General features: G+C 52.1%; 2 protein-coding genes across 5 annotated transcripts in view; one reads left to right on the top strand and one right to left on the bottom strand.

Moving 5' to 3' along the window:
- CENPP (centromere protein P) overlaps window positions 1-24,619 on the top strand; it is a 228,456-nt gene extending 203,837 nt beyond the window's left edge. For both annotated transcript variants that reach the window (XM_059141097.1, XM_059141098.1), the window contains 3 exons: window positions 22,827-22,906; window positions 23,837-23,928; window positions 24,197-24,619. In XM_059141097.1, coding sequence (XP_058997080.1) covers window positions 22,827-22,906; window positions 23,837-23,928; window positions 24,197-24,327 — 303 coding nt within the window. In that variant the 3' untranslated portion in view covers window positions 24,328-24,619. The remainder of the gene's footprint in view (window positions 1-22,826; window positions 22,907-23,836; window positions 23,929-24,196) is intronic.
- Window positions 24,620-25,328: 709 nt separating this feature from the next.
- Window positions 25,329-27,136, bottom strand: part of IPPK (inositol-pentakisphosphate 2-kinase) — a 47,159-nt gene continuing 45,351 nt past the window's right edge. The window contains exon 13 of one of the 3 annotated variants that reach the window (XM_059141088.1): window positions 25,329-26,590. In XM_059141088.1, coding sequence (XP_058997071.1) covers window positions 26,365-26,590 — 226 coding nt within the window. In that variant the 3' untranslated portion in view covers window positions 25,329-26,364. The remainder of the gene's footprint in view (window positions 26,591-27,136) is intronic. The other 2 variants (XR_009346261.1, XR_009346262.1) reach the window with 2 other exon arrangements.

The raw sequence follows: 27,136 nt of genomic DNA on the forward strand, positions 1-27,136 counted from the left end.
AGGAGGAAGCAGGCTCCCTGCCGAGCAGAGAGCCCGATATGAGGTCCGATCCCAGGACCCCGAGATCATGACCCGAGCTGAAGGCAGAGACTCAACCCACTGAGCCACCCAGGCACCCTGAGGTCTCCTTTTTAAAGCTAGAATTTAAAACTCCACAGCAGTACAGGAGTGAGTGAGAGTAAAGAGTTGTGCAGTCGTTTGTTCATGGGAAGTACAGACACTGATGTAGCCTCCAATGAATAGTGCATGACCACGTGTCCAAGCTGTTGGACAAGTGGAAATACAGTGTGTAACTTCCCAGCTATTGGGGGGCGGGGTAAATGTTTGAAAAGCTAATCAAAAAGAAGGCAAAGAGGAAAAAACTTATAAAAGTCTATTGTGGTGAGAATTTCAACTACAGCAGAACAAAGAGGTCACGAGTCTTCACAAGAAAATAAGTATAAAGCTGAAAAATTTGTTTAAAAAAAAAAATGTTTCAGGGCTCTGGAGATTGACCAGAAGTAACAAATGAATGATTTGTAGCTTGATTTGGTCATCTCCTGTATTCATCCCAGCCTCCCCACCCCCCCCCCCCATTGTCACTAAAGGAACTAAAAGGACAACCGTATTGGTGAAGACAGTTTGGTTGCAAATCCTGGAAACCCTCTTCACATAAGCCCAATTATCAAGGCCATGTCCCAGAACGATACCCTTCTGTCGCAGGCCTGAGACTAGACATGGGGCACCCTCGTGCTCCAGGCAGGTCTTAGGACGCTTACCTTGCTTTCTCTGTCGGTCTTGTCTTCTGCAGACCAGCTCCCACTGTGTGGACAGGCATGTGGCCAGCAGCCCACCTCAGAGAGCCCTAGCCCATATACCCTTCCCAGATGGATGGTATGGCTCTGAATGTCACCCTTCTCCAGAGAACCTGATTGGGTCCCACGTTCACCCTGGTCCTGTCAACTACAGTCTCTAGTGTCAAGGTTGAGTGCAGTCTGACAAGCTCAGACTAGGTGGTGGTGCTATGAGGTTGTGTGTGTGTGTGTGTGTGTGTGTGTGTGTGTTCATTCCACAAGAGAACTTTTACATAGACTGTCCCAGGTAAAGCTTTTATAACAAAAAGAAAAGTTGCTGTGTCGTCTGACTTAATGTTACTCTTTCAATCAATATGTGTTTATCTTCACTTGGTAAATATAGGAACATCTATATATTGTCGGTGCTCTGCTGTGTAGCCTACCACAAACTTTGTAACTGTTGAGCTGTCAGTATTTATTGATCTGATTACCTCCTTTTAGTCTGGTTCATTTACAACACTAGAAGTGATTACTGAAATCTTGTATACTTACGCCTCATTCTCCAGAGAACTGTCCTTGCATTATATTCAGGACTCGAAGACTATAGATGCTTTATTTCATTTCTTGACATTTTTCTGGATATAGATTTAAGTTACTGAGAGGGTTTTTTCTTTCCCCCTTTTTGGAGGGTGGTTAAAAACCATTAGTTATAACATATAAAGACCAAACTACTCAATGGGTGAGGGTTGTTTTGCTTTTAAAAGGACTAATTTCAAGCAGGCTTTGGTGAAACAAACAATATTTTCATTCTGAAGTCACCAGCACGTTAGTGGCAGTAGCCATGCCATCATCTGTTTATGAGAGTCTACCATTTGGTGTCTGTAATTCAGAGCAGCCAAAGTACATTGTGACCAAACGTTTTCGTGGTGAAAATGTCTTCTCTGTGTCAGTGGAGGGGAGGAGAGGCCGCCATGCAGCTCTGGGCACGGGTCACAGGCTCTCCTTGGCTCCGCGTCTGGAACCACCGGCGCCCTCTGCAAGCCTTGTGCTCTGTGTCAAGTAGGAACCGAAGGCAAATGAAACCTCTCTGCCTGCCACCTGCCCGTGTTTTCTCTGGGACTGTTCTCGAGGTCCCTCTGGCCCCGCCCCAGCCCACTACTGGCTGTGTCCACGGCGGGCAGCGTTTCCTGCTGTGAGTCTGCTGGTTCCAGCGACTTTTTTCTCTAAAATGTGTGTGCCAGGAAGTGTAGTACTTGCTAATCTCTTGCGCCAAATATTTTTTCCTGGCATCCCAGAGGTTTTATGCTAAAGCGTCTATGTAAAAATGTCCCTGTTTTTCCTTTCTTGTCTATAACTTTGATTCTCCATCATTCTCCAAACTTCCCAGGTTCACTTAATCCCTTTTATTTCCTTTAGCTTTTTCATTTGCAGGTTGTGTACATTCATGAATTGGGCAAAGCATTAGCAAAAACTAGAAAGCTGGCTGGGGAGACTTCACAGAGGGCCTTGAATACACATTTTTAAAAAGATTTTTTAAAGTTATTTGAGAGAGAGAGAGCGTGGGGTGGGGGCAGAGGGAGAACCGAACAGAAGTCGGGGCTCGATCTCACAACCCTGAGATCATGACCCGTGCCAAAATGAAGAGTCAGACACTCAACAGACTGTGCTACCCCGGCGCCCCATGAATATGGATTTTAGAGATTCGGTCTCTGTTCTCCGCTCTACAAAACCACCTTACATTCTGTAGTGACACAAAAACATTCATGTCTGAGGAGGATCATTTTGAAGAATCAAGAAATTAGTGATATTGTGTAACAAAGAGCTAGACCTCATTTTTGGTGCTGGGCTGCTTACAGCTCCCCAACCTTCCCCTCCGCATCTAGGTGATCTAATAAGAAAGCCTGGGTGCTCCCGACTCGGTGCCAGCGTGTTCACCCCAACCACAGTGAAAGCCAGAGCCGGTCACCCCCCCGCTGTCGAGCCTCTTTAGGGCAACCTTCCCTCCCCGGGATCGTCAGTGTATGAGGAACAGCTCGGTCACACCCTCCTGTGATGTGTGGCACTGCCGGTCTTGACATTCAGGCTGAGTTCTTTTTTTTTTTTTTTTTTTTTTTTAAGATTTTATTTATTTATTTGAGAGAGAGAGACAATGAGAGAGAGCATGAGCGAGGACAAGGTCAGAGGGAGAAGCAGACTCCCCATGGAGCTGGGAGCCCGATGCGGGACTCGATCCCGGGACTCGATCCCGGGACTCCGGGATCATGACCTGAGCCGAAGGCAGTCGTCCAACCAACTGAGCCACCCAGGCATCCCCAGGCTGAGTTTTATGTGGGCGTTCCTGTGCTCTGTGGAATGGCCTTACCCCTGCAGGGGAGCACCCAGTGACACGTGGGGGCCGTGGGGGCCCCCAGACTGCCCTCCTCTGAGGAGCTTCTCCCTTGCGGGCAGACACACCCTTGACCAGTGCTCACGGCAGGCCAGTCTGCAGCTGTGAGCACCGCAGCTCTGTCTTCACAGGAAGAGCTCTGCATTACGCGTCGTAGAGCGAAGAGCAACAAGAGAAAATGGTATGGATATAGTAGGATTTCATTGGTTAAAATTTTTTATATCAAGGTATCTTTAGCTGAGGGATAATTTTCATACCCCTGTGAATTTTCAGTAGCTTGACAAGTGCACACTGTCAGGTAACCACCCACAACCAACACAAGAGCTCCCACCATCCTAACAAATTCCCTGGTCAACCTCTGTCCTTGCCCATGGCCCCTGGCAATCAAGCATCTCTTTTCTGAGCCTGTAATTTTGTCATTTCCAGACTGTCGTATGGTATGCAGCCTCTGCCCTCCGGGTGCTTCCCTGGGCAGAACACCTTTGAGTCCCCACAGTGCGTGTCTGTCAGTGGCTGGGCCACGGCTGTGGATGGACCTCACCAGTTGAAGGACATTTGGGGGGTTCATAGTAAAGCTGCTGTAAACATTTCAGTAGTTTTGTGTGAACATTGTGTTTCTTCACTGAGGTGTAATCAACCTATAACATTATATATTAGTTCCAGGTTACAACACAATGATTTGATATTTGTCTACACTGCAGAATCATCACTGTGGTGAGTCTAATTAATATCCACTAACTCATGGCATTACAGATTGTTTTTTCTTGTGATGAGAACTTTTAAGATTCCTAGCAACTTTCAAATACGTAATAGAGTATGTTAAGTAGAGTCCCTGTGCTGTGCATTCTATCCCCGGGACTTCTTTTATAACTGGAAGTTTGTACCTTTTGACCCCTTCTGAACATAAGCTTTACTGTACTTGTATGAATAGTTTTGAGTCTGCTGGCCGCACGCGGGTGTGTGTCTGCCTCCACAAGAAACGGCGCCCTTGTGTGTCCCCGCAGCATACATGGGCTCCACGATTCCACCTACTCGCTGTGGGTCCAGGCGAGTCTGCAGGGGGGAGGAGGATCCGCCAGACACTGGCCCAGGGAGCAGGGTGGTGCCCGGAATTGATACATCACAGAGAAGTGGGGGTCTGTATGTTTGACCGCTTAACTGCTGTAGTGAGAATGCGGTTGGTGATTACCAGTATGATGTAAGAGAAAGGGAAATGGAGTATTTCTTACCAAAAAGACTGGGAAGCTTCTAGAAATATGCAGGGTGAGATAATACACCTGTCTTCCCCCACCATTTGAAATGTACAAAAATTCTGGATTAAGTTTAACATGTTTTAAGTGCATTGTCAAGCTCGAAAGAAGTAGAGCTGTCCCGAGAGCAGGAAATGAGGAGAGAAATTAAAGCCAGGGGAGTCCTGGGGCTGGGGTTGGCTTGTTCTCACTCACAAAGGGGAAGATAGTGGCTAGGAGCAGGTCCCTCAGAGCTTCTGAGACTTCTCCCCTCAATGCCCCCCCCGGGGGGTGCCACAGGGAATGATGTAGGAGGTGAACCTGTATCACCACACTCCTGGCATAGACACCCAGCCTGCACAGGGCCCAGGCCCCAGGGGAGGTAGACCGTGGCCAGGAGATATTTTCAGAGCCTTTCTTACAGAACTGACACAGAAGAAAATGACCCAGCTGAAGCTAGTACTCATTAAAAACTGTACATTAATTGGAAAAAAGATAAGCCTGCATTAAGTGAGAATTCTAGAAAACTCTAGATGAAAATTGCAAGGTAAACGCTTAAGGTCATCAACATAATGACAAATAGAAACCTAATTCAGAATAGAGGATAGCTCTTTACAAAAGCCTATTCAGGAGAGAAACAAATTTGACATGTATGCTTTTTAAAAATGTCATTAGGATTTAAACAGTTTTAAAGCCAGTGGATAAATCAAACAACAGGTTAAATGTTGCTACAGAGAAAATTAGGTTTATCTAAAGACATCATCCGAAAGAACAGAAGGATAATTGGATGGAAAATGTGAGTTGGGTTAAGAAGCGAAGCGAGGCAGATCAGCAGAACCTGCTCCCAGGTCCTGGCAGGGAGGGGGCGTTCCCTGTCAGGCTCCCTCCCTCCGGGGGGTTCACATGCGCAGCCCTGGGAGTGTCTGTGTCCTTCCTGGCTGGTGACCAGACACAACCCCCCCATGACTAGGAACAGCTAGCGCCACTTGCCGGCACGGATGCATCGTTTCAGGATGTTAGAGGAGTCCAAGAGCTGTTTTCACCCGGTGCTGCTCCATGTTACCTCCCCCAGCACCGTGCGAGGGCCCTGCCCTGCCATACTGGCGCTAACAGATGTCTCTCCTTATTTATTTATGTAATCTCTCCGCCCAATGTGGGGCTCTAACTCACAACCCCGAATTCAAGAGCTGCACACTTTTCCGAATGAGCCAGCCAGGCGCCCCATCTCTTCTTTATTATAGCGTCCTAGTGGGGTGAAGTGATTCTGTACGCCTCAAGGCAGATTTCATCCTAAGCACCCTGTAGATCTAGTGTTTTTGTGGAACTATCTTGTCCCGAGCTATTTATGATATTTAAAATTGTTGTTGAATATCTTTCTAAACTACCTTGTCTTAAAAAGTCTAGTTGTGACTGAAACGGAGAATAACCATATAGTCATATATCCTGATGCCACCAGCTTTGATTCAGTCTTTGATTATGACGTTTTTAATGTGTTTCTAATAGTGTATTTGTCTGACAAACACTAACTGCCACCCTTGGCATCATCACTGTCCACCCCCACCCTCAAAAAAGCTGATTATATTTCTCCCCAAGAACTGAAAGTTTAGTTATTCAGTAGAAGCACATTTGAGGCAATCCTCTACCTCCTGTGATTAGTTAGAGGATTTCCTTCGTCCCTAACCATGTTCGCAGAGGACAGGGTCTTCAGGCCAGACACTCACCAGCGCCTTACGAGAATAGCCTCACCACCTCCACGGAGAGAGGTTGGACAGAAAGGGCCCGGACACGTGCAGGTGTTCTCAGAAGGATGGAGGCCCTGGTTGAGCCTGTGTGTGTGTCCTGTGTGTCCTGCTGTGTGTCCGTGGGGGCACACGCCAGCACATGGCTCTCCGCTCCTCTGGCTCTGCTAATAATACACATTGTTCACCACTTGTTCTAAGTTGCTTTTCAAAATCAAACTTTGGTATCTTCTCTGTGCATTTTCTTGCTTTATAAGGGCAGTAGAACCCATCTGTCAGGCATTCAGTGTGTGTGGGAAGAACCCCTCCTTTGCTCCAAATGTGTAAATGCTGTGCTTACAGCTACTTGATTTTAAAAATCAGCATGGAATTTGTATTTGTCCAAGGCTGAAGTATCACTTTTAGGAAACTGTAATCTGTCCTTTGGCTGTTTTGTCTTAAAAGAAAAAAACAAAAACTGGAGAGCCTGACTCTGCGAGCCAGCCTCTGGTTCCACGTCCTCCCCTTGCTGGGCTTCACTGGCCACGTTGGATGGTTGTGCAGGCCTCTGGGGCCCTGGGGCCCGAGTTCCCCTCCAGCCCTTCTGCACGGCATCTCTCCGTTCCCAGACAAAGCTAGTAATTGTGCAGGTTCTTCCCAGTTCAGCCTCCGCCTCTGGAAAATTAGTGTGTTTCTTCAAATATTATTTAAAGTTACAGATTAGCTGAATTCTTAAGAAAGAAGCAAGCAGAGGGGTGCCCGGTTGGCTCAGTAGGTTAAAGCCTCTGCCTTTGGCTCAGGTCATGATCTCAGGGTCCTGGGATCGAGCCCTGCATTGGGCTCCCTGCTCAGCGGGGAGCCTGTTCCCGATCCCCCCTTTCTCTGCCTGCCTCTCTGCCTACTTGTGATCTTTGTCTTCAAATAAATAAATTTTTTAAATCTTTAAAAAACAAAAAAGAAGCGGAAAGCTTACATACACGCAAACAAAATGTCTTTACAATTGAATTTTCATGTAGCAAAGATTTCTAAGCTGCAGCTTTTGGCCCTTACATCTCAAATGTAATCCAACTAATTCTACTTGAACAAAGTCATGTGCATAGTATTTTCAGAATCAAGAGTGTGACGCAATTGTGCTTTTGTGTAAATGAGCCCAGGGGGAGTCAACAGTAAAATCTCCATGTTCGTTAAGATTTCCACACATTGAAATACCAGGAGGGAGGAAATGTACTAAAATCTATTCAGACCACACCAAAAAGCAATGAAAACTACTGTGCATAAGACTTTCAGGGGAAAAAACCAAAAAACCCCTCTTGGAAGACATGCCCTTGCCAATCGATCATGAGCCAAGGAAAGGCTTTTTGATAGCTCCCCAAAACAGTGACTCAGGGACCTCTGCATCAAGATAGGCCCCCAGGTGCTACTCTTACTCCAGGAAGATAATGAGGGACAAAGTAGATTTTAAGTTCTTGGTACCAAGTCCTAGAGCATCTGCGCAGGTATCCCAGGCCTTTGTGGGCACTGCTCTTCAGGACCGATGTGACAGCTGGAGAAGACCCAGGGCGATGACTGGGTAGTCAGAGTGGCTACAGGGCTTCCAGGTGAAAAAGGAACAAAGCATTCTCTGCCCTGGTTGGCAGCCGCAGAGAGGAGGCTGGTCTGTCTGTCCGTCTTCGCCGCGAGGTCGTATGCCTCGTGGGCTCAGGGATGCTCTCTTCCATGTCTTTATTTTGGTTGAAATGTATGCATGCAGACAAGGGCACATGCTGCAAATATACAGTGGGATCATTTTTCACAGAATGAACTCGGCCACCAGGCAGATGCAGAAGCAGAACACGCAGCCCCCAAGCCCTCGAGCTGCGCGTAGCTGCTTCCCACAGCACCACAGTGTGTGACAGTTGTGTCCGGACATCCCTGCATGTGGCCTGTGGCCTTCTGTCATGTGGATGAGCCAAAAGGTACTCCCCCAGGACTCTGTTGTTGGGCCTCTCCAGGTTCTGGCGTTTGGAAATAGCGCTGCTTCACGCTTGTCTGTTGGTGACATGAGTACGTATTTATCTTGGGCGGGACTGCGGGTTTGTGGGGCAGACGTATGTTCAGCTTCAGGGGCCTTGCCGGTGCGTTTTCCAAAGCAGCTCTACCCACTCCCACGCAGCCACAGCATAGGAGGGCTGTGGTCACACCGGGTGTTTAAGCCTGGTTCGTCACTCGTCTGCAGCCACGCAGGTGTGGATGCTGTCACGGTCCGTCGTGGTTTCTGTGTGCATTTCGCTGATGCGCGGTCTTACTCTGCTTGTCAGGATATAGCCAGGGTTTTTATTAGAGCTCTCTTAACACGGGTGACAGAGGATGGGACAGAAACCAGCTCACACTGGCTTTGCAGAAAAGGAAAGCGAGTGGCTCCCGTGGTGTTGGAGGGCTGCAGTGGCTCCAAGTCCGAGAAGGGTTCCCTGCGCTTGGGACTGCACCGGGAGGGAGGACTCCCCCCCCATAAGCCTTGGGAGGAGGTGGCCTGCAACCCCAAGGTCTCTTCCCTGCCAAGTGTCCGCTGCACGCAAAGGCTCTGTCCACCTGTGGGTTGGCCCAGCGCGGACCGTTGGCCATTTGTGAGAAGCAGGTGGTCTGTGATGATGACCTGAGCGACTCTTGTGAACGGGCAGGTCGGCAGGCGTGACAGCCACAGCCGCGCCCCGAGTGGGTCAGACCAGGTTCATCAGGTGAGAGAGTGTGAACCCGAAATACGTTTACTGGGAGCGCCTTAGGAGCAGAACGCAGTTCAGGACAGCAGGGAAAATCCTCTGCCCTCACTTCCCGATTCAAGAGATACTCCCCGATGAACGTATGAAGCATGATGAGTTCACAGACGGTGGGAGAAGTGAACATGTCTAAGAGTGTTTTTGGTATTTTTACCTGCTTGTCCTGAGTCTCAGGTCCAGCTCAGGGACAGATGGGCCAACGGGGCAGGTGCCAGTGGGTCAGCCATGTGGTTTGTGGCCAGACCAGAAGGCCTGTGTTGCTCTAGAACCCAAAGAACAACTACACATTTTTCCTCAGCTTCCTTAAGTGAGAAGTGGGAGCCCCTAATTAAAATAGCATAATACTTAAACCTGTAGCAGTGCATAAAGGCGGCCCAGGGAGAATTTCCAAAGGTGGGAATCCTGAGCCTGGAAAAGGACCATAAGGAACAACTAAGGAAAAAATAAAGTATAGACATTGGTGATAAAAGGGATACACTGATACTCGTTCATTAATTGGGACAAACATACCACATCAGTGTTAGATATTAATGTGGGAACTCCGTACCATCTCGCCAGTTTTTCTGTCTAAAACTGTTCTGAAAAATAAGGTCTTTTTTTTTTTTAATTTGCTAGAGGGCCTCGGAGGAGCCCATGTATGCAGGGTTCCCGCAGCGTAACTGTCCTGGTTTCAGCGGGCGTCTGCGCGGCCCTCCTCCCCTCCCGTGGTGCACCGAGCTGCACTCCGGGTCACCTGCAGTCGGCCTAGAAAAAAGGGCATGAGGGTCAGGAGGGTCGGCTTGGCTGCTTTACTTGGGGCTCTCAGTCATTAGAGCAGACTTGCATGTCTCTGAGACTTGTTTTTCTTATTCTTCAAAGGGGCATCATTTTAAACCCTGCCTCGTAAGTGCCTTCAGCGCTTCAACTGTAAAGATGAGACGAAACTCGGGCCGTCCTGCAAACAGGGTGGACTGTTTCACCGAGCCTTGCTTCCCCCTCGTGGGTTGTCCTGCACAGTATTCATTAACTCTATATGTAAAATATAAATTAAATATAGCACCCCCGGCTCATCTGGGTGGCTCAGTCAGTTGGGCACCCAGGTCTTGATTTCGGCTCAGGTCATGATCTCAGGGTCCTGAGATTGAGTCTGTTTATCCTTCTTCCTCTGCCCTGCCCCCCGCGCATGCACACATTTTCTCTCTAAAATAAATAAAATCTTAATAAGTAAGTCACCCTTAAAATTCTATATCCAAACTATTCATCAAGTTTAAGGAGAAAATAAAATACCATTAAACATGAAAGGCCTCAAACATGGACAGTTGAAACACAGCCTTTCCTGGACACGAGCGCGGCCCCGTGGGAATGGCAGAGAGGACGCACAGGGGCGAGGAGTGTACAGGGAGGGCAGGCAGCACGAGCGCTGGGAAGCAGGCAGGATCGTGGTGTCTGAGGACAGAGGAAGCAGAGGCCCGAGCCACCAAGGTAAATGTGGCTGAGCCTTTGTCCTGAGGAACCTCTGTGGCTGGGAGGGCTGTCCCCACACTGGTAGGGGCCTGTCTGAGGAAGACAGGAACCACCAGGAATGGCCTGCACTCTGGAGAGAAAACTAAGCACTTCCAGTAAGAAATAGGCACAGCAAGTTTCCTGTATTTGATCGGGAGCCCTTATGGTTGGGAACTCCGGCCTCATTCACGTCTGGCACATGATGTGGAATATATGAACAGACTTTAGGGACACGTGTGTTTCCCAGCAGATGTTCTTGTTGCCACCATCGAAGTCATGTTGCCAGAATGAATCGTGTTACAGGCTGACCGTAATAGCATTGTCCTGTGTATTACAGCTACATTTGAATTCATAAACAGTTCTATGGTGGAAAGGTTCACAAGCTCAGGTCCCGGAATCTCACCGCCTGAAGTTTGAATCCGTTTACCCTTGTGTCATCTTGAGTGGCTGCTATCATGATTTCCTGATAGATGCCCGTTTCAGTTTCGGTTAAATGGGCATTCTGCCGGTGACACCGTGCAGCTGGCGAGGGTGATGCGAGCGCGTACGTCTCGAGCGCCTAGGGCCTGTGGAGGTTACGGGTAAATTGTGTGTGTGTGTGTGTGTGTGTGCGTGCATGAGATTTGTTTTTTGGAAGACACACTCAAGACCCTATATATAATCTTTTTTTAAAAAGATTTTATTTATTTGAGAGAGAGCATGAGAGGCAAGAAGGTCAGAGGGAGAAGCAGACTCCGCATGGAGCTGGAACCCGATGCAGGACTCGATCCTGGACACTGGGATCATGACCTGAGCCGAAGGCAGCTGCTTAACCAACTGAGCCACCCAGGTGTCTCTAAACTCAAGACCCTAAAAACTCAGGGGCGCCTGGGTGGCTCAGTGGGTTGAGGCCTCTGCCTTCGGCTCGGGTCATGACCTCAGGGTCCTGGGATGGAGCCCCACATCGGGCTCTCTGCTCAGCAGGGAGCCTGCTTCCCTTCCTCTCTCTCTGCCTGCCTCTCTGCCTGCTTGTGATCTCTCTCTCTCTGAAAAAAATAAATAAAATATTAAAAAAAAAAGACGCTAAAAACTCAAAGTATGAAAAAAAATTAAATGAGACTTCAATAACTTCAAAGCTAGTTTCAATGTTTTGGACAACACTACTTCAACACTTATGAAATAAAGAGTTTAAATCATAGTAATGATAAAATTGCCAGTGACTATATGGAACGTTACTTTCTTTATCTGCTTGCTTTTTGTTATTTTGTGCACATGATTACTTATTCATATGTACATGAAGAGGAAGTTGAGAAATTACCTCTAAAGAGTTTCTAGCATTTTCCATTTATACATGTGTATTCATCTTCTTTTTTTTTTTTTTTTTTTTTTAAAGATTTTATTTATTTATTTGTCAGAGAGAGAGAGAGGAGCGAGAGTGAGCACAAGCAGACAGAGTGGTAGGCAGAGGGAGAAGCAGGCTCCCGGCCGAGCAAGGAGCCCGATGCGGGACTCGATCCCAGGACGCTGGGATCATGACCTGAGCCGAAGGCAGCCGCTCAACCAGCTGAGCCACCCAGGCGTCCCGTGTATTCATCTTCTTAAGGACCACTTCTGATGGCTTTCAGAGAAACCAACTTGGCTCACCTTTGAAATTATTAGTTGAGATGGGGCCAGAGCTGTGTTTCAGCTCAGGACACAGGCCAGCTGCTCAGCCCGCTCCCGCTGGCGGTGACACCGCGGTCTCCTCACCCTAACGGGGTTGCCCTCACGCGGACTGCCGGTGTGTGTCACGGCTGCGTTCATGACTGATTTTGTTGGCCCGGTTTCCCTGTTTCCATTCTCAAACGGGGTGGGGTGGGGTGGGGAGCGTGGGAGAATTGTGTTTGTGAACAAGTTCTCTCTCCTGAGTCCCACATCCTTCTGCTTCTTTCAATTCCATTTCCTAGCTGCTGCGTTTGTCGCCACATTTCACACCATCACCCCGTGTGTCATCATGTGCTTGGTTTCCTGAAAATGCTGCTTGCTGTGGAGAGGGGGTGAGGGCAGTTTGGGGGGCCCTGTGCAGTCTGGACGGGCCAAGACAGTGCAGCTCCACCTGCCCCCTGAGTCCCTGGATGAGAAGGGGTGGATGGGGTGGCTGGTTTGTCCCCACCCAGCAGCGCCCCGTGGGCTATCGGCGCAGGTGGTTGTGCGGAGGAAACCCGGACAAGAAAGTGGGGGGGGGGGGCGCCTGGGTGGCTCAGTGGGTTAAGCCGCTGCCTTCGGCTCAGGTCATGATCTCAGGGTCATGGGATCGAGTCCCGCATCGGGCTCTCTGCTTGGCAGGGAGCCTGCTTCCTCCTCTCTCTCTCTCTGCCTGCCTCTCTGCCTACTTGTGATCTCTCTCTGTCAAATAAATAAATAAAATCTTTAAAAAATAAAAAAGAAAAAAGAAAAAAAAAAGAAAGTGGAGGGGGACACAGGCATCTGCATTTTCTCTCAGGAAGGTGGACTGTTTTCCAGGGGAACGGCATGGTCGCTCTCACCCCTTCATCAAGTGAACAGGTTCTATTGGGAGAAGTCAAAAGACAGTGCGGGAAGGGTGCCCGTGGGATGGGCCACCTCAGAGTACATGGTGTCTCTTGGGACAGAATCACTGTGAGTACCTGAGCTCAGGCAAAGGATAAATAAAACTGAAATATGGAGGGACGCCTGGGTGGCTCAGTTGGTTGAGCGGCTGCCTTCGGCTCAGGTCATGATCCCAGCGTCCTGGGATCGAGTCCCACATCAGGCTCCTTGCTCCACAAGGAGCCTGCTTCTCCCTCTGACTCTGCCTTCCACTCTGTCTGCCTGTGCTCGCTCTCACTCTCTCTCTCTCTTACAAATAAATAAATAAAATCTTTAAAAAAAAAAAAAAACTGAAATATGGAATTATAAAATAGGAACTGAGGGGTTTTTTGTGAAGTTTTTGTAGCTTAATACAATTAAAATGGAAGACGAAAAATGTAGCAGAAACTATAAGGAAGTAGCAAGAAACATGCTTATGGGGATTTGGGAATTTCAGCTGGATGATTTTCCCATATAGGCTTCAGAACCATCCTGTGACTTGCGCAGCAGCACGGATGACACGTTCTTCGGCCAGGAGGCCTTGGGATGAGGAGGAAGACAGGGTAAAAGGAAGCAGACAGGGCATGTTCAGTCCTGGGGCCCGGGAGGACGTGTCCCCGGTGGAATGAGAATGGGTGAAGGGCACGTCGTACAGAGCGGAGAGGCCCCGCTGCTTGTCCTGCTTCTGTTCCGAGGGCCACGCAGGACACAATGCATCCCGGGCCCCCAGGCCGAACAGTCGTGGGCCAGTCTGCTCTCCTGTCTCCTGGGGTCACTTCCCAAGAAGAGACACCATGAAAAATGTGGTGTGGTCCCCTCCTGACTTCTCTGGCACGTGCTGTCCCCCGGGCCCTGCCCTGGCCTCCCCTCAGGTTTCTGCTTGTGTCAGGGGCCCTTCAGGGGGACAGACACAGCAGCCAGACTGCCAGGTGGGCAGGAATGCACACGTTCCACGAGATCTCAGCATGGGTACTCGAGTTTGAACTTCATATAATTTTCACATGGCATAAATTCTTTTGGTTTTTTTTCTGACCATTTACAAATGTAAAAACCATTTTAATCAGCTGCTGTGCAGACACAGGGGTGTGGACTCGGCAGCTGCTGCTGTTTGCCACCCCCGCTCCAGGAGCCCCCCACTTCCTGACAGCCACCCTTCGTGTGGCACTTTCTGTTGGGAAAAACCCAAGTCTTCATTTCTAACAAGGTGCGTCCCTGAGCTGCCCTGATTCTGCCCAAGGTTCACAGAACCGGACAGAAGGGGGAAGGGCGGGAGGGAGACGAGGAGTGGGGAGCATCCGGACAGGCCCCAGGGGCCCCGGGCTGGAGACCAGACACCTAGAGGCACACCAGGCCCTGAGGCTTGCCTGCGGCCGCAGTCCCTAATACCATGACGGTCTGGCTTTTTCTCGTTTACAAGCCTCTGTGGGCTGAGAACAAGTTTGATGGTTGTTTTACTGAGCAACATTTAGGACATGTTTTTTACCACCCTCCAGACCAGCAATATGTGAAACCGAGCTCCTCAGCATTTCCCAGTTATTTTCTCCCGTGGTTCCTTTTTGTGGAGCCCCCAGAAGCCTGCATCTTGAAGGAGGTCAGGGGCCCCATGTCAACCCACCCATGGGGTCTGGGGTCTGCTCCCCACCTCTCACCCCCAGAGCCCTGGGTGTGGACATGCAGGGAGCTGCGTCTGTGGCCCATTTCCAGGACCACACCTTGGAAAGCTGGAGCAGCTTGGTTTCTAAGAGGTGATTCAGCAGTGCTTGGTCTCACGTCATGGGTGTTTACTTCCATGACATGCAGAATCTAAAAGAGCTGGTCTCTCCATCCCGTCTTTAATGAAGGAGGTCAGGGCCCCATGTCAACCTTAGAGTACACTGTGAACGCAGGACCCCTGCTCTTCGGCTTTGTAGCTCAGGACTTCGTCAGCTGTCAGCCCAGCGTGTGTCACGAGTGTGCACTATTGCAGCGAGAATCCTCCACGTGCTCACAGTGCCTCAGGGGCTCGTTCTGTTACTGCAGACGGCGATGCTCTGATGGATTTCTCCTCCAGGGCTGCCGCACGATAACCTCTCTCCTCTGAGTGAGCCGTCACGGTCTGAGATCCTCCTCTGATCAAGAGGACAGAGCCCTTAGCCACACGTGGCCCAGAAAATGCTCAGCACCGTTAGGTAATGGAAAGAGAATGTGCTTTCCTGGCTGTACCTTCTCCTCCCAAAGAGGCATCTTGTGCCATCAGGAGGGGGAGACTGTCGATGGGCTGATGCAGGGAATCCACTGAGGGTGAAGAGGGCAGAGTGAACCCAGGAGGGAAGTGGGGAGGCCCCTGGAGGGAAGCCCGAGGTGATCTCCTGCTCGCGTCTGGTATGTGTGCGCAGGGGCGTTTGGAGGGGCCGTACCGTGTGCGCATTCCTCCGGCCTGTCCTCTTGGGCTCTTTCTCCAGAAAAGGGCCTTGTTGGCGGGGCTTGGAGAAACGTGGATTCACATTGAGAGTCAGTACTGGTACAGAAATAAGGGAGAAGGAAACCTTGTTCCTCTGGTGGAAAGCCACTAATGGATGGGGAAGGAGATGGAGACAGTCACTCTTTGGCGGTCCCCGTGTGGCTGACTCAGCCCCTAGGCATCAGGGCCCAGGCTGGTGAATGGACATCCCACATGAAGTGGCCTGGTCTCTGGCTGTCCCCAGGAAGACAGCAGTTACAGGGGAAAGGGGTGACCTCTGGCCACCAGCCCTGCAGTGTGTCCACACTGCTCCCAATGTGGCATCGGGAGGACATGTCAGACCTGGTCAAAGTCTGTCCAAAGCCCAGGAGGCCTGCGCCCTCCAAACTGCCCGGACGAAGGGGAGCAGCCCAGGGCACAGGCGGGATCAAGACACTGAGAGGGGCACTTGCTAGTTGGGGTGGTCTGTTTGGTAAAGCAGGATGGCCCCCCACGTGGGGAAATGCCGAGTGTAGGAGCATCGTGTCTGCCGCTCGCTGGAGAGACAGAGGAGCGATGGGGGGTGTCAAGTCATGCAGCTGAGCCTGCAGAGGTGACAGAGGGTCCCGGAGCCCCTGGAACCAAACCCTTGTTGAGCCCATAAGAGCAGCATGATTATGATGTGACATCTGTGATCACAGACATAAAATACCTGTAAGGAACCTGCTCCCCTGTCTGGCACTGAGAGGCCATGTAAGAGCTGTTAGTCTTTTCACGTGAGAGCCGATCGTCCTTCTTCCCCGCGTGCACGTCTGGGCCTTCTGTTGCTGGGAATATGAGAACATTTGTCTGAGAGTGTTTGGGTGTGAGCTGTAGCACAGATGCCCCCATGGCTCTGACCAGCCACCGACCCTCTGAGCTGCACAAGCCCCTCCCCGGACCCAGAAAATCATTAGCAGCCGTCACAGGGACCCCTGCCCCTGCCCCCCCCCCACAGCCGCAGTGGGGGGCTCTCATCCCAGTCCTTGGAGTGTGTGCTGTGTCCGGTGGCCAGATATGGGCCTGTTGAAGGGCGCCGTCCGTGCACTGGGGAGGTCTGGGGCCTCACGCGCAGGGAGCTCTGACCCTGAGGCTGTGCAGACCGCATGGGGGTCAGGTGCTGTTCTCTGGGGTCGGGTGAGCTCCCAGGAGCGCAGCTGGAGGCTGGTGTTCCCACGGGTCAGGTGTTCCATGCGTGTGGGCTTGTGGAGGTTTAGATTTGTGAGTCTCGAGATGACAGGTAGCTTGATCAGAGGCGCCCGCCACCATCCATCCAGGCCTGTCCCCAAGCAGGGACGACCGAAGGGCTGGCTGGCTCACCGCACCCCCTCACTGCCACTCCCAGCCATTCCCTGCTTCTCCTGGCGCCACGGCCTCTTGTGGACCTGCGTGTGCCTTTGTCTCACTTCCGGGCCTTGGGCTCTTCGTCACCCACCAGAGCCTGGCACGGGGCCCACCACCGCCCCAGCCACGCCTGCTCCCCACACCCCGGCCGCCAGCACGACCGTGTCAGGACGGCAGCTGGACCACACACCGGGCTCTGGAGCTGAGCGTCTGTGTCCTGGCCCTGCCCGCCTCCCTGCTATGTCTGGACCTTCCTCTACTTTCCCGCAGTGAGCACGCTCAGTCCCACACAGGCTGGCTCTGGGGGGGCCCCATCTTGCCATCATTCAGGTCTGAACCCAAGTGGCACCTGTGCCAGGAGGCCCCGGACCAACATCCAGTCACTCACCCCGACGTGCATCTCATGGGCTCGTCCCTGGATCCCGGAGTCCGGAACAGTGTGCGGCGCCAAGTAGGGCTCCTCAGAGGACACCCTTCACCTGAGGGGAGCAGAGCTGCCCAGGCCCCAGGAGTGGAGGCATGTTTCTTGTAGAAACAAGGTCTCATTTTCGTCTAATAACACGCACCTGTTTTAGCCGTAATTTGCTGAGTTTGGATGGACGCCCTTGTGGTCCGCCCCATTGCCCCACCTCACCCTGTGACTTCTGCCCTGTTGTCTCCTCTGGATTCTCATCCGGTTGGCCCTTCTTGTCTGTCTTCCAAGGTTTGTCCATGCTCTTAGGCGGGTGATGCTGGGGCGGAACACCCCTCTGTCGTGCAGCTGTCACACTGTTCGCACACCTGCTGTCGGGGACATGGGCCTCGGATCGCTCACTGGTTCCGCACGTGGCTCTGATGGGGGCAGTTGCACGCAGTTCTCTGGACATGTTTTGGTTTCTGTCAGGTAAATACTTAGGAATAGGATTGCTTGCGTATCTAACTCCTTAAGAAGCCACCAGACTCCCAGTTTCTACAGGAACAGATCCACGTCTCCACCAAAACTCAGTATTTTTAGTCCTGTTTGTATTAGTCGTTCTAGTAGGTACAGGGTGGTATCTCACTGCTTTTCCCTAATGACTAGTGATAGTACCTTTTCCTTTCCACATCTCTTCTTCCGTTAGGTATCTTTAAATCCTTTGACCGTTACATAAATTAGGTTGTTTGTCGTCTTCTTAATGAGTTATAAATGTTCTTTACATGTAGTCTGAGGTGGGCTCCTTTAAGAGCGGTCATTTCTAATTCTGATGAGGTTACCCCATTTAGTTTTCTTTTGTGGCTCCTAGTTTTTATTTTGTATCTGAGAAATCTTCAGCTAACCTAGAACTAGGAAGATTTTTTCTTATGAAAAATTAAGTCATAATTTTAGCTCCTACATTTAGATCCATTTCTGTGCATGGGATACACAGGGAGGCTCACTTTTCTACATATATACATCTGTGGGGAAGCCTGGGATGCGTTTTGTGCCCCAGTGGAACCTCACACGTACTCTGGACCAGGCTGTCTTCAAATACAAGATGTTGTTAATATATGACCAGATCCAGTTAAATGGGGAAGAACAGTCATTCCAGTGACTGACACAGAGACGGCGGAATATCAGTGACCAAAGAATGCAGGTGGACTCCTGCCTCACGTCATCTACATAAGTTAACCCAAAATGGATCAAAGACCCAATTTTAAAATCTAAAAATATAAAACTCTTAGGAAAAAAAAACACAGGTGTGAATCTCTGTGACCATCAGTTCAGCATTGGTTTCTTAGTTCTGACACCAAAAGCGGAAGCAAAAAAAAAAGAACAAAAACAGAAATTGGATTTCATCAAAAGTAAAACTTCATGCAGGTGACACCAGTAAGGAAGAAAAAAGACAATCCACAGAATGGGATAAATCCTTTTATCTGACAAATGATTTGTATCCAAACAATACAAAGAGCTATTATAATTCACTAATGAAAAATAGCCCAGTTTGGGACGCCTGGGTGGCTCAGTTGGTTGAGCAGCTGCCTTTGGCTCAGGTCATGATCCCAGCGTCCTGGGATCGAGTCCCACATCGGGCTCCTTGCTCGGCAGGGAGCCTGCTTCTCCCTCTGCCTCTGCCTGCCATTCTGTCTGCCTGTGCTCTCTCTCTCTCTCTGATAAATAAATAAAAAAAAAAAAAATCTTAAAAAAAAAAAAGAAAAATAGCCCAGTTTAAGAATTAGGCAAAGGATCTGAACACACACTGCTCCAGAGGCGAGCAGATGACTGGACGCCTGGGAAGAGACTCCGCGTCCATGGCCATCAGGAAAGGCAGGGAAACGCAATCCACAGTGACTGCCCACCTCCCACCCACCAGGAGGACAGGAAGCGTTTCTAAGAGAGGGGGCGATGACAAACACCGTCAGCAAGGAGACGGAGAAAGCAGGACCGTCAGACGCTGCTGATGGAATCGTGAAAGTGGGCGGCCGCCGCGGGCAGCAGTTGGGCAGTTCCTCTGTGGCTACACGGAGTCCCCCAGGACTTAGCCGTGCCGCTCCCAGGCACATCACCAAGAGAAAGGAGAACGCAGGTGCCCACCTGCATGCGCCGCAGCTTTGTTTCCAGTAGCCAAAAAGCAAAGAACCCCCATGTGCCCGCCAGCTGATGAGGGGATGAACAGAGGGTGTTCCTCAGTGTGTAAAGGAGTGACCACGGACGCTGGCTGCCGTGTGGTCACACCCTGAGAACGTGCACATCAGAGAGGCCAGCCCCAGAGGACACATCTCGAATGATTCCATTTGTCTGAAATGCCCAGAACGGTAGCATCTGTGGACAGTTGGTCCACGCTCGCTGCCTGCTGCCTGGGGGGCACAGAGAGGTGAAGGGGCAGGAGAGAAAGCAGCAGGGCTTCTACAGTTGGGGTGCGGAGATGTTGTACGGCCTTTCAATACACTAAAATCTCCTGAATTGTGTACGCTTTGAAGGAGTGAATGGTATGTGAATTATATCTCAATTTTTAAAAAGAAATCGTTGAATTAGGCAGACATAAAGTCAAGATGAATTAATCTATCAGTGGACACTCAGGTGCATTTGAGCTCAGGATGCAAGGTTGCCCGTTCCTGCGAGCAGGAGGCAGGCAGGGCGCCCCGGGCCCTTCCCCCCGGGCACTGGGCTGGTAGCCCCGGCGCGTAAACGCAAGGCTGGTTTTCTCCAGTGCTCCTAGAAGTCTGTTCCCTTTGGACCAGCAGCCGTCAACGGCAAAGCAAGTCTCCGGTGTGAAAGGGTGTGACCCCGAGCCAGCGTCCCCATGGCCACCACTGCTGCCAGACACCAGGGGAGCTCTTGAAGGCACACTGCCAGGAGAGTGGCAAGCGCTGAGTAAACCCCGTGCTGAATCACACTGAGGCCAGGCTTCCGGGGGGAGGCTGACGCCCCGCGTGTGCAGAGCCCCCCCATCGCGCAGCTTGTTCCCAGCTTCCCAACGCCGCCTCCCGTCACACACAGTCCTGCGTGAAACTTCTGACCACCGCTGACGTGTGCTCATCTGCCTTAGGAGCTGCGTCCCATGTCAAGGCTCTGTTCTCCGCAGCGCCCCCTGCACACCGCGGTCTCCCTGCGCTCTGCGGGTCTCCATGCGGCCGCTGCCCGCGGCTCCGCTCTGCGCTCTGCTGCGTGTGCACGGGTGCGGGAGGCCTGGACGCGGGCCGCCGTGCTGCCTTGTGTAAGAGGCAACTCAGCACCCCCAGGGGCTCTCCAGAAACATCCTGGGTGCCCGGCCTCTTCCTGGTGTCCGAGTTTGTACTTGTTTCTGTTTGTTTTTAAACTAGAGGGAGTGTATCTTTTTGTGAACACTTATCTAAGCCCTCCTTTTGCTAGTGAGGAGGCCCGGCCAGGCTGTGAGGTCCGCCCCGGGGGCTGAGCCCGCGGCGTGTCTGCCCCGCGGGCCCCAGGCCGGAGCCAGCACCCCACCTGGTGCGGCCGCCCCCCAGCCTGGGAGCTGCCCCGCCGTGCTCACGTGTCCCTCTGTGGGGCCCTGCTACAGCTGTTATTAATTTAGAGGAGCTTGAGGTTTAAAAAGCAAGCAGTGCTTTCCATTTAGAACACTTAAGTATACATTTTCTCATACACACTGTTTCACTGAAATTAGAAACTGGCTGTAAGCTTAAACCAGGCCGAGCCCAGCCTTTGGTCAGAACAGCTTGGTGTTTGGACGTGATCGTGCCCCGTCGGCATCTTTCACACGTGGGTCTGGAGCCCTGGCCTCACACCCTGGCAGCAGAGGCCAATCTTCGGGCCGGCCCTTTAGAAGCTGTCCCTACAAGACCTCCTTCTTGGGGCTGATTGGGCTGTGTCCACTGAGCACTTGTGTCCTCAGGAAGGTCCTGTCCTCCGAAGCCCTGGGTTCTGATTCCCACAGCTGTCCCGTGAGGCTCCGTGTGGGACACGGCAGGGCTCGCATCTGCCCTCCGCGTCAGCCCGGATATCCGTTTCTTTACCACGTGCAGTGGGAGGAGGGCGAGAAGACGTGTCTCCGACACTGGCCCCGGAGCCCACCGCAGCCTCGGCTGCCCTCCCCCCAGCCCTGCAGTCCGCTCCCCAGAGAGAAGACCTCGAAGCCAGGAGGAATAAGATCAGATTTTTCTAGAATATTAGGTGGAGGGGAAAACCAGCCCTACCTTAGAGTTACAAGCCTAGAAATCTGTGAAATTCCATTTCATTTCCCTCTTTTAGAAAGAGGACCTTCGACTCTCGAGTGGCATGTGATCTCGTGAAGCTGGCTTGGTGGAGCATGCTCCCCGAGACCCCGTTAGCCCAGGCAGCCAGGCACACTTCAGGGGGAGACCGATGCAGAGGTCACCAGGGGCCCCCAGTGGCTCTGTTCCCGAAGTGCAGATGGGCAGGGGCCATCGGGCGGCAAGTGTGAGAATGGACGGGTTGGGAGCGTCTACTGCGGCCGGGGCCTGCTGGGGCTGCCGTTTAAAGGGCTTTTAAGGCCAAATACTAAAGCTGCAGACAACAGCAGTAAGACAGCACTTACTGGTCGAGCATCACCCTGGTGAGCTGCAAGGAACCCTGCAGAGCATGTGCAACTGGCCTCAGGCCACGTATGCCTCGAGAACAGGGCAGACGGAAAGGAGAATGGATGGGTTGGGAGCGTCTACTGCGGCCGGGGCCTGCTGGGGCTGCCGTTTAAAGGACTTTTAAGGCCAAATACTAAAGCTGCAGACAACAGCAGTAAGACAGCACTTACTGGTCGAGCATCACCCTGGTGAGCTGCAAGGAACCCTGCAGAGCATGTGCAACTGGCCTCAGGCCACGTATGCCTCGAGAACAGGGCAGACGGAAAGGGCCACCCCAGGGCAGAGGAGGGTCTAGGGAGGCAGCGTGGCCAAAGGCCAGGGAGCCCTGGGGGACAAACAGGTGCAACCGGGATGAAGCTCTTCACTGGGAGGTAGAGGGTGTGGGCACACAGGGGCTGTGGCACAGTGGAAAGATCTAGAACAGGCAGCACCACTGAGCACAAGCGGCAGGAGTGGGGTGGCCAGGATGCCGCATACTGGGTCTTAGACCACAGACGGGCTCCTGCAGGACCAGCTGAGAGGGGCCCTGGTTGCACGCAGGATGGAAATCAAACGCTGAGCCAGTGGGAGGTGAGAACAGCGTTTACTGAACTTACAGAAAGATACAGACAGAGCATCTGGGAGACGTGGAAAGGAAAGGAGGGAGTCTTGTCTTTGTTCAGGGTCTTGGGGCTTTCTACCGAGGACGGTGGTCTGGTGCACATGACCCCTCGGGCCTCCAGGAACCGTAAGAACAAAGACGAGGACCCAGGTGCTATTCCTGGGAGCCAAGGGGCCTTGGCGTCGAAGTGTCTAGCACTGGACGTCTGGAATAGGCATCTGATGGCTTCCAGGCCTTCTCACCTGGTCCTGCCTTAGATGTGGTCGGAGTCCTGGCCCCTTACAAGGAGGGTGGACACCATCTACATTGCGGCCTGTGTGAAATGGGGGAGCAGGTCCTAGCAGGAAAAAGAGCCAAGAGCCAGTTGGGGAGCAGGCCTTCAGCTTCCCTGTCTCGGGGGACCATGATGCCAAACCACCAGTGCACTGCAACCTGACGACTTCACGACGGATCCTGGCTCCTGTCCCGTCCCTGATTTTTCTGTACCCGTTTCCTCTCCCACAGGAGAAGTACCCAGAAGCCGTGCACCTCCCAGAGGGGGCCGCCTCCAGCTGCATGGTGGTCCACAGCGCGCGCCAGCCCGGGTGAGTGCGGATGCCCTGCAGGCCCAGCCTCCCCCACAGCAGGCGGCTGCTTGCTCTTGCAAACGAGCATTACAAGTGCTAGAAAATGTCAGCTCCCTTCCAGACACCTTGATGTGTCTGTGCAGCCCTGGGGAAGAGAGCAGGGAGGGAGGGGACATGGGGCACTGGTGCTGGGCTCACTGCAGGGATGGAGCGAGCCAGTGGGGGAGGCTGGGAGGAGCTGGGGCTCTATCTTGACGGGCTGACCTGGGGAGAGGCCGGCGGGCAGTAAGTTCTGGGTGAAGGGAGGACCTCTCTGGGGCCCCGTGCACACACGTGGGAGTCCCCCACACCCCACTTGAGGCGCCTTCATGGTCTAGGTCAGAGTGCCTGAGGGGCTTTGTTTTCAAACCTCCACATGGAGCCGTAACTTGCCTTTGTTACTCCACATTATTTCCAAAATGAGCTTCTGGCAGTGTGTGGAGCCGTACGGTTCATTCATTCTCGGTGGTTCAACTCTGTCAGCTCTATTTCTGCTTTCTTTGGGTCGTGGGCACTTGGGTCATCCCTCATTTTCCACTATTTCTCACACTCCTGTCCACTCCTCACACTCGAGGACCCAGGGTTCTGTGGCTGGAAGTGAAATTCCTGGCTCCCATCACTGCCGATGCTTTTCGGTCTACGCTGTCCGTTCAGGCTCCACGCCAGTTGGTTTTCCGCAACCTGTACGTCACCTGTATGGCCACACCACCACGTTGTGGGTCCAGAACAGCATCTTGCTGGGTCTTGGGGTCCATTTCCCTCCTCATTCATGTCACACATGCTTTGCTGAGCAGACGTGATGCGTATCCATGCCAGACATCTTCAGGAGCACATCCTCAGGGAGGGTGACAGGTCACACTTCCCACCTGGCTTCATTCAGCACTTAGGAAGGCATCTTACATCTTTCAGGTTCGAGTTGGTCATCGTTTGGAGGGTGCAGATAGATGAAGAAGGGAAGGTTTTGCCAAAGCTGGACCTTCTCCCCAAAGCACCACAGCAAGGTAGGGGCCTGGCAAGGGGGTGTATGTAAGGACTTACGGTGTCCAACAGTCGCCTGCTGCTGTCTTCTGGTCTTCAGGGCAAGAATCAAAAGGCGAGCATCTCAGTGTATTGTTTATATCGGTTTATCAGTGACCAGAAAGCAGAGGCGAGGAGAGACTGTTCCCTCCCCACGTCTGGTGTGTGGGTCCATCCCCATGGTCACAGCAGTCATCGGCTGGGGAGGGAGGGTCTCAGCACGGCGGCTCAGCCAGCCTGCTCTCCCTGCAGCCCTGGAGCTGGACAGGAACCGAGTCCTGGAGACCGCGCCTCGCAGCTTCCGAGCCCTGCTGGGTGTGCTGGGCATCGAAGCCGCTCTCGAGAGCCTGATCAAGTCACTCTGCACGGCGGACTCCAGCTAGTTCCTGGCAAACACGCAGGTGCGTGACCGTCTTCCACAGAGAAACAACACCTTTAGGACACGTTGTCTGTACAGTTTTAGCACATTCTAGATCATCCGTCAGAATGTGGGAAAATAGACAACAGCTACTGCAGTACAAAACGCCAGACCAGCAGCACGTACAGTGCCTAGGGCACCTGGCGGGATCGGCTGGGGGAGCATGTAACTCTTGACCTCAGGGTTGTGAGTTCAAGCTCCACACTGGGGATACAGAATACTAAAGAATAATAATAATAAACTTTCTCAAAAGTTAAGCTTATTATTATTTTTCCTATATTTCCCTATTATTATTTTAAAAATAATAATAGGAATGTCCATCCTTGGATTTAGGGGAGCAGCTGGTCCTACCTCTCACCAAGTCTGAGGATGGAAGCGCCCTGGAGGTCAGCCCCCCCCTTGCCACCCAAGGGCCCCCACTCCTTGACATTCCTGATGCCCAGGGTGACGCACCCACCTTGCCACCCTGCCCTACAGAGTAGAACTCACTCTTCTTGGTCTTGACATCAAAGTGCAGCAGTAAGCTTTAAAAACGCAGTGTCATAGACTTTACAACACCCACACCCTGTCCCCCAGGAAGCACTGGCCTCAGCCGTCCCATTTAAAAGGTTAGAATCGGTAGGGGCCGCACTGGAGTGTGAGGCGGAGACCACACAGGGCAGGACCTTGTCGGTCGCCATGTGGATGCTGGTGGTTTCAGCCAGGACGGGCCTCAGAGGGGGCCCAACCCACCTCCTTGCAAGGCCGGGGTGCTGTGCACACCCGTCCTCACTCAGGCCAGCAACAAGGAGCTACCTCAGGCCAAAACCACAGAGATGCTTCCGTCCACACATGTCCCTGCAAGGGGTGTCTCCACAGCCCCCCAACGCCCACAGGTGAGACACGTGTCATTTGAGTATCTTTCTGAACCTCTGAGGGAAGAAGTAAACGTTAGGACAAAGCTGAATAAATTCTAGGAGATCTGGCTTGATTCAAACAAGTATAATTCTCAAGTTATCACAAAATTCCCCACAAAAATTTACAATCAGCAAAATATTCTTATTTTTCACGTAGCATTTTCATACAATACCGTGGTTTTGCTATTATAATCTTATGTTACAATAAACCTTCATTAGTCCCTCAAAACGATGATATAAATAATCTGTACAACCCACCATAGAGTAAAAAACCAAAGCCAAGATTCCCCACAGTTTTCCTAGCAGCCGGGCACACTATGGTGACCCCAACAAGAACCCTCTTGGTGCCAGCCAGGAGTCGCTCATCGCTGCAGGAGCAGAGCTGGCGGCTCCCCCGAAGCACTGGATGCGAGGCGCGCAGCCCCCCAGCTCCCGCGCCGCAGCGGCAGCCACACGGCACAGAACGCCTCGGCTCCCCTCACGTCAGAGAAAGCGCTCGTGAGTGGTGTCCACCCCTGACCTGAGTCCCATGCTCCCTGAAGACCCTGTGCAGAGCAGTGGCCGTGGCACCTCCAAAGAGACGTCAAGCCCACGCAGCTCAGGGCCCTCGTCCGCACCAGCCCCGCATCCCTCTGTGCGGCAGAGCCCACGAGGCCTGTGCTGACCGGGGGCTCGCACGGACAAAGCGACTACATAACTCAGCTGGGAAAGTTCCAGTAGTATCCATGTTTTCTTTCAAGACCAACTGTAAGATGTACGCGACAATTCAAGTTTTCTATGTTAGAGTCTGGTGGCAGGAGATCCAAACCTAGGGTCTTAAGGCTTTTACATCGGCGATTAGACATCAGCCCCGGGTGGGGAGGAGGAGCGGCCCAGAGCAGAAGGTGTGGGGACACCACACGCAGCAGCGCTCAGGTCTGACACTCGTCCTTGAAGGTGTTTCTGCGGCCCTTCCATGCGGGGTCACCCAGACACAGCCCCACCTGGCCAGGTGGTTAAAAAGCAAAAACACTCACAGCCTAAGGTCACCCAACACAACAGAAAACAGCTCTCTCCCTCGGCCTGCACATTCTGTGTTCAAGTTTTGAAGACCCCGCAGGAAGCGCCTAGACCTTCCGGAGGACCAGCGTGCAGTCCTCCCTCTCCTTGTACCTGGCCGGCGTCACGGCTGCGTCTTTGGCGAGTACAGTCTTGGAGTAGAAGTTGACTATCTTGCCGTCCAGTTTGTACTGGTGAGGAATGCTCTCGTAGGGCTTGAGGTCGAGGTCCAGCACGGACACGGAGAAAGCAAACCTGGATCTCGACGAAGGGACAACAGGCCTCTGCTCGGAGCTGGAAGCGAAAGAGCAGCTTCAGGACACATGAACCCCAAATCCTCACCCCTTTCGGGAGACGCACCCCGCCTATGCCCGCCGTGACCCCCCCACACCACACAGACAGGAGGGCTAGCAGGTGAACCCCCGGTCCAAGGGGCCCCTGACCGGGACTCAGCAGTCACTACCCCGAGAGAAAGAAGGTCAGCCCGGCCTTTCCTCAAGCCAATGGAGCAGACTTCCCTCTCCCACATCTGCTGCGAAGCCCATGTTCCCTGGGGCACTTCATGTTAGGAGAGCGCGCTCTGATTTCATGCTCTAGTCTCAAATCTCATCTGCAGGGCTATATTTTGTTTCTAAGGCTTAGTTTTGTGGGTTTTCTAAACATCAGAAGTAGTCGTGCTTATAACAGAAAATGAACAATTATTTATATTAAAACCAACCACTCTGAGGCTAATTCTGAATTTTGTACTCAAATCGTGGTGCCATCCACCCCACTCAGCTCTCCGAGTGCTCTCCAGTAATATTCTGCATCCAGCAATGGCTAAATATATAAGAGCTCAGT

This window comes from Mustela lutreola, chromosome 12 (assembly GCF_030435805.1).
Source record: "Mustela lutreola isolate mMusLut2 chromosome 12, mMusLut2.pri, whole genome shotgun sequence".
NCBI classification, from domain to species: domain Eukaryota; kingdom Metazoa; phylum Chordata; class Mammalia; order Carnivora; family Mustelidae; genus Mustela; species Mustela lutreola.